The sequence below is a fragment of the Aegilops tauschii genome, chromosome 4, assembly GCF_002575655.3.
Source record: "Aegilops tauschii subsp. strangulata cultivar AL8/78 chromosome 4, Aet v6.0, whole genome shotgun sequence".
Taxonomy (NCBI): domain Eukaryota; kingdom Viridiplantae; phylum Streptophyta; class Magnoliopsida; order Poales; family Poaceae; genus Aegilops; species Aegilops tauschii.
Genome location: NC_053038.3, coordinates 445,636,344 through 445,642,736, shown reverse-complemented (window position 1 = coordinate 445,642,736; position 6,393 = coordinate 445,636,344). Strand labels below are relative to the sequence as shown.

General features: G+C 54.7%; 1 protein-coding gene across 2 annotated transcripts; it reads left to right on the top strand.

The window, feature by feature from the left end:
• Positions 1-539: 539 nt before the first annotated feature.
• On the top strand, positions 540-4,367 carry LOC120963503 (uncharacterized). 2 transcript variants are annotated; one of them, XM_040388146.3, is made up of 6 exons: positions 540-808; positions 1,692-2,942; positions 3,031-3,190; positions 3,290-3,465; positions 3,544-3,805; positions 3,896-4,367. In XM_040388146.3, exons 2-6 carry the CDS (start codon positions 1,888-1,890, stop codon positions 4,040-4,042), a joined length of 1,800 nt encoding a protein of 599 aa, XP_040244080.1. In that variant the 5' UTR covers positions 540-808; positions 1,692-1,887; the 3' UTR covers positions 4,043-4,367. The 2 variants fall into 2 exon arrangements, with proteins under 2 accessions (XP_040244080.1, XP_045083877.1); XM_045227942.2 differs by having other exon boundaries at positions 1,689-2,942.
• The last annotated feature ends 2,026 nt before the right edge of the window (positions 4,368-6,393 follow it).

Genomic DNA, 6,393 nt, shown 5'->3' with positions numbered 1-6,393 from the left:
GCGATGTTCTGCTGCCTTTTGCATGCATGGATGGTTTGATTTGATCTTCATGCAGAAATCATGCGCATATTGCCGTCCGCGTAGCAATGCTCTTCATAACATGATGTCAGGTTCATGAAGAAATCATTGCAGCAAAGAATGTAAGCAACCAATTTTCTTCTCCTTGCATGAATGGCTATTTGGCAAAAAAATGCTACACCTAATGATGAAACTTACGGACCATAGAAATATCGCCAAGTACTCAATAGTGCAGCTATGCTATTTAGTCTGCTCTGAAATGCATGTTGTCCTAACCGTTCGATCACATGGAGAAACAATTGACAACACGTAGGTGGGATGGTGTCAGGCGCGTAGTCACATAGCGAGACAACTAAAAACAGTGCATCGTTATAGGGGGGACCGCGTGCACATGATGCCCGACTATCCTGGTTGGGGTCCATGCATCCGATACATGTGAAAGTCATCGGTCACGTGTGTCAAAAACCATCGCGGTTCGAATTTTCATGAGCCCATCCTTATTACACGAGGCATTTACTCTTTTCCTTGTCAGCATCATTATCCACCCTTTTCTCTCAAAAACTACCAAAATTGGAGGGGGGGGGGTAGCTTGCAGCCGCTGTAGGAGGAGCCCAAGCCTGGTAAGGGGAAGACATTAGTGTTTGCCGTCATGGCTGTTCAAGCAGGGAGCAAAGCAAGAGGCTAGCGGGACTGTCGAGCCGCAAGCCAAGGTGGAGGGGAGGGGGTTGACAGCCCAAGCACCATGGCGGGCAACCATCATCAAATCTCACGGGATCTCGTGTGATCACCGGTAAGTCCCCAAGATCCCACACCTCGCATGCGTGATTAATGGCGGTCGGCGGGAAGGGTTACGATGCGTCTTGCGTGGCGGGGTGGTAGAGGAGCCACCGTTGTTGCGGAAGAAGTGGACACTAGGATGGATCTCGCGCAACGATGTGGTCGCATGCACATAGGGGTTTGGATCTCGCGCGACACAATGGGATCTTGAGCGGGAGGGGTCAGAGGATGGATCTCGTGCGACATGATGAGATCTCGTATCAGGGGAGGGGGTGGATCTCGCGTGACACGGTGAGACCTTATGCAAGGCGGCGCGGATCTCGGGTGGCATGGTGTGGTCTCGTGCTAGGGGAAGGGGGTGAATCTCGTGCAACACGATGTGATATTGTGCGAAGGGAGGGATGGTAAAGCCGAGAGTGGCATGGGGCAGGATTTTCTTTCTTTATACTCGGTGTTTGCCCCGGACGCCAAACAAGGCAATACATGTTGGTTACTGCAGTCTAAAAAGCTTTTGCATATATCTTTCTTTCAATGTTTTTAAACAAAGGGTAAAAATGGCTCTCGGTTTTTTCTCTGCTTGTCAACGAATTTTCATTTTTTTTAACTGACTTTCTATTGGTGGATTTTTTTCTCATCAAGAAACAAAATCGTATGCGGCTTGTAGGAGGGGAAAAGCTAAGGGCACAGTAGTTTAAATTGTACAGATAAAACGATTTTTGTTCTGAACGAAGGGACCACGGCAGATACGACAGACAACTTAAATCGGCAGTTTATCTCTAGTCAAAGCAAGTCCCGCACAGTTGTACACTTTGTATTTGGAAAGCACGGGACTCTCCCCCGATCTTTGCGATCGCACGCCTGTCTGTTACAAATACGTTTCGATTCGATTGCAGCAGGCACCGGAGACGCAGAGACCGCCGGCTCGCCGATACCCTAGTTGGACTCCGACACGCCCGGCACCGCACCGCACGGCGTCTACATAAAGCGCACCGAAGGCCCGCGAATCACCAGCGTCCACCGCCCCCGATTGCTTCGCACCACGATCATCACCTCGGTTCGGAGCACGGAAGGACGCGCGCGATCGACGACGCCATGGATCGGAGCGGACGGAGCGACGACGGCAACAACGACGGCAAGTCCACCGGCCACCCAGACCTCGCCGCCTCGCTGGGCGCGATGGGCCTCGGCAACTCCTCGCCGCAGCCGCGGGAGCAGCAGGAGCAGGCGCTGCAGCGGCAGCAGAGAGCGGCGTGGTTGCGGCAGAGGACCGCGCCGCCGGTGATGCCGGAGCAGCAGTTCAGGACGAGCCTGTTGATGGCGTCAGGGCTTGAGGTTGCGCGGCAGTCCTGGTCGCAGCAGTCACAGCAGCACCAGGCCTACCGGTGGGAGGAGATGGGCTCATCGAGCGGCGGCGGCCCCTACGTCTCGCCGATGGGCGCCGCCGCCGCAGCGGCCAATAACCCTAGCGCGTGGTACGACAGGGCCGCCGCAGCGGCCAACAACCCTAGCGCGTGGTACAACTCCGCAGGCGGCAACTTCTTCAGTAGGCAGGGCCAGAGCGGTAGCCACCAGCAGCAGCAGTACACTCTGAGCGCCAGCGCCAGCCAGTACCAACCAGTAACCTCGCCGGTGGCGGCGAGCGCCAACGCCAACGCCAGCCTGCAGTACCTGTACCAGCAGCAGTATGCCATGTTTAACCAATCCGGCGCCGGCGCCTACGCCTGGTCCGCGCCCGATGATGACAAGCGCATGGATCTGAGGCTGAGAGCCATCAGAGCCACCCAGGCTCAGGCGGGTCATGTGCCGTACAGGGCGGCGCCGGCGGCCCAGCCACGGCATGCCCGGACGCTGGAGGAAACCCGGTCGCGGCTGCTCAAGGCCCCGATTGACGTGCACGTGGTGACGTTCCCCCAGTCCCCCGCGCACGTGGTGACGCTGCTCGAGGAGGGCGTCGACAAGATCCGGCTGAACGTGCTCGCCGGGGTGACGCACCGCATGCACGACTTCATGGACAGCAGGGACGGGCACGCGGTGTTTGTGGCGCTGCTGCGCGCCTGCGCGTCGCGGGCCGGCGAGGTCAAGGACATCGTGGAGGCCGCCTTCTACTGCAGGCACAACCTGCTGCCGCTGATGACGCACGACCACGGGTACGTCGCATTGCTCCTCCTCCTCCTCCTAGTCCTAGCTAGCTACTAGTGCAGGATGTATGTGCTAACGACTGGTCCATGCATGCAGGGAGGATTGCCTGGCGGAGCTCATGGCGGCGGCGGCGCCGTACCCTAACCTGTGCGAGATGCTGGTGAACCGCTTCCTGTTTGAAAACGTGCTGCTGGACCTCAAAGGGGACCAGGTGCTTCACCACTGCTTTGCCACCATGAGATACGAGGACACCAAGGTAAGCTCTTACATTACATGCATACTGCTCAAGTACACATATGCGCGCCGGCCGGCCAGGGCTGATTTATTTCCCCATTTGCTCGTCGTCGATTTATAGTTTCTGGTGGTCGCCGTCCTCGATGGCAACACGCTTGACTCGATGGCCTACTCGAAGTCGCCGGCCGGGTCCAAGTGCCTGGTGGAGTGCTTCAACAATGCCAGAGGCGACGAGTTCGGCAAACTCCGGGCCGCCCTGCTCGACAAGGCCATCGACCTGGCCAGGGGCGAGTACAGGTGCGTAGCCTACCATCGATCCATGCTTACGGACTGACCAATATCAGTACTGATGATGGTGGATGAATGGTGTTGCAGCAACTACTTCGTGCAGCACGCCCTGGAGCACGGCGACGCGCAGACGCGGCAGCAGCTGGTGCAGCGGCTGATGGGGCAGGCGGTGGGCCTGTCGCTGCACCGCTCCGGCAGCTACGTCGTGGAGGCGTGCTTCAACAAGGCGGGGCTGCTCAACCTCGTGGTCGCCCAGTTCATGCACATGGACGACGCCCAGCTCGTGGAGCTCGTGCAGGGCCGCTCCTCCAACTACGTCGTCCACAGGATGCTCGAGGCCGCCAAAGACGTAAGTAGAACCAGCACCTAGCTCCCTCTTTCTGGATCATCGCCGTGTGGCCATGCCTGGCTAGCTCTGACCGTGATCGATGGCGTGCAGAGGTACCCCAAGGAGACGCTGGGGCTGGCGCGGCGGATCTACAGGCTGCACGGGAACGGCGTCTGGCAGGTGTACGCCGAGAAGGTGATGAGGGTCGTCGGCAAGATCCTGGCTCGCCACTCTCATCACGGCCCCTCGTATCGCTGATCCCCTCCGCCTCCGGTGTGGTGTGGCTGCTGCCTTATTTGTGTTGTTGTCGACATGCGCACAGTATCTGTGTAGGGTTTTGGTGTAGGTGATCGATCGAGAGCTTTGCGTCTGTGTGTGTCTCTTATCTGTCGTTGTAGTAGCGGAAGCGACGTGTGTGTTCGGTACTTTGTTACTCTATTGTGTGTTCGGTTTGTTAGGGGTGTGCTGTAAGCGCTAAAATATGTATGGCAGCGGTACTATGTTTTGTGTCCAGGTTTAAGTACTTTGAGGTACTTGGCTAGATAAACACTGCCGTTTTATAAAGTCTAAATTTCCCGCCTTCCATGGAATTTTTTCCGTCGGATCATGCGCCATGATTAGTGCTGGAAACTTCGGCCTTGTCTTGAAATTTGGGCTGGTCTTTTTGTCTAGAATTCATGGTTGATATTATTTGTAATTTGGTGATTTCATTGTAGTTTCTCTATTGTGTGTTCGGTTTAGGGGTGTTGTAAGCGCTAAATATATGTATATGGCGGCAGTACTATGTTTTGTGTCTAGATTTGAATACTTTTTCGCCTTTTTGAATTTTTTTAGTGCTGGAAACTTCGGCCAGAGGCTTTTTGTCTTGAATTTGGGCTAGTCTTTTTATCTTGAATTCATGGTTGATATTAATTATAATTTGGTGATTTCGTTGTAGTTTCTATATTGTGTGTTGGGGGACGCTAGGCACCGGCGCGCCGGTCCAGCTTCAGCAGTCCGATGCAGGCGCTTAAAGCCGTCAGATCTGTCCCGGTGCTTCATCCTTCTCGCGAGTCGTTTTCTTCTGAAAAACTGAACGCCCCGAGCGCCGCCAGACACCCTGCCCCGAGCTTGAAGCAGCACCGCAGCGCCCTCGTCGTCGGTTGGTGCCCTCGCCGGCCGTCCTCGTCGCCGGTCGGCACCCTCGCCGGCCGTCCTCGCCGCCGGTCGCCGCCCTTTTCCCTTGCTCTACCCATGCAACAGCTGCTCTGGGTTGTAGCTCCGCCCGGCGACGGATGTAGCTTGGTGGCCATGCAACACCGCCATGCCGTCGGCCGCAACTGGGCGATAAAGCCGTCGCAACTCCGCCGCCGGCGGCCATTGACGCATGCAACACTCGCCGCGGTTGCAGCTAATCCGTGAATGGACGTAGCAAAATTTAAAGACAGTTGTAGCAAAAACGCCGTCGGAACTCGTCGCCGCGCTTGAAGCACCATGGCCTGGTGAATGGATGTAGCAAAAACACGTCTCCAGTAGTAGCAAAAACAAGGTTGTTGCAACAAAAATGTCGTCTTCGTCGTCGTCGCCGGTCACATATCAGTCGTAAAAAAGCACCACGGCTTCATGAATGGATGTAGCAAAACACACAGACGGTAGTAGCGGTTGTAGCTTTTCTCACAAATGGTTGAAGCTTTTCCCCTCTACGATGGAAGCTTTTCTGCAAACCATTGAAACTTTTTTCGTTTTGAGCAGCGCCTGGGTGAAATCTTCCTCTATCGTTCGGTTGCAGCAAAATCACAGAGAGACGCCATGGCCGTCGTCGAGGAAGATTTCTCAATCTCTGGTTGAAGCTTTTTCATCTGCAGGTTGAAGCTTTTTGTCAAACGGTTGTAACTTTTCCTGTATTTTGTTGTCTGGTTGAAGCTTTTTTATCCACTGGATGTAGCTTTTTGTGTCCATGGTTGTAGCACGGGAAAATACCGTTTGCAACTCTCCCAGTACCGCGGTTGTAGCTCCTCCCCATGGCCATGGTTGTAGCATGGGCACCTCGGTCCTCCCGGCGTTTTGCCTGTCGCCGGTTGCAACAAAAAGGGAAGAGAGGAGGAGGAAAAGGGAAGAGAGGGAGAAGGAAGAAAAAGGAGGTGGGAAGGCGAGCGGAGCTGCAATCTATATCCATGGCCGACGGCGAACTGCTCCACGCGCTACAATGGGGGAGACGAGATGGGGGTCAGACGGCTGGCAGAAGGAAGAAGAAGCAAAGAAAAAAGAAAAAAAATATGAAAAACGTTTGGGTTAACTAAGCGCGCGCCTGCCAGCGTGTCCCGCGCGTGAAAAAGGGAAGCGACCGGCCGAGCGCTTCGGCCGGCGCACCGGGCCCAAACACTTCCCTTGTGTGTTTGGTTTATTTGGGATGCTGTAAGTGCTATGTATGGCAGCAGTACTTTGTTTTGACGAGATAAATATTACAGTTTTATAAACAAAATTGCTTTTTTTATTTAATTCAAAAAATTTGTCCGACCATACTACGATCTGTGCTGGAAACTTCGGCAGGGGGCTTTTCCTTCTTGAGTTAGGGTCGGTATTTTATTGCCAGGGCACTTGTTTTTTATCTTGTAATTTATTTTTGTCTA

Coding starts and splice junctions, on each gene's coding strand:
- LOC120963503 (XM_040388146.3), top strand. CDS start 1,888: ATGGATCGGAGCGGACGGAGCGACGACGGCAACAACGACGGCAAGTCC. Junction 2,943..3,030: donor CTGATGACGCACGACCACGG/GTACGTCGCATT, acceptor CCATGCATGCAG/GGAGGATTGCCTGGCGGAGC. Junction 3,806..3,895: donor TGCTCGAGGCCGCCAAAGAC/GTAAGTAGAACC, acceptor GATGGCGTGCAG/AGGTACCCCAAGGAGACGCT.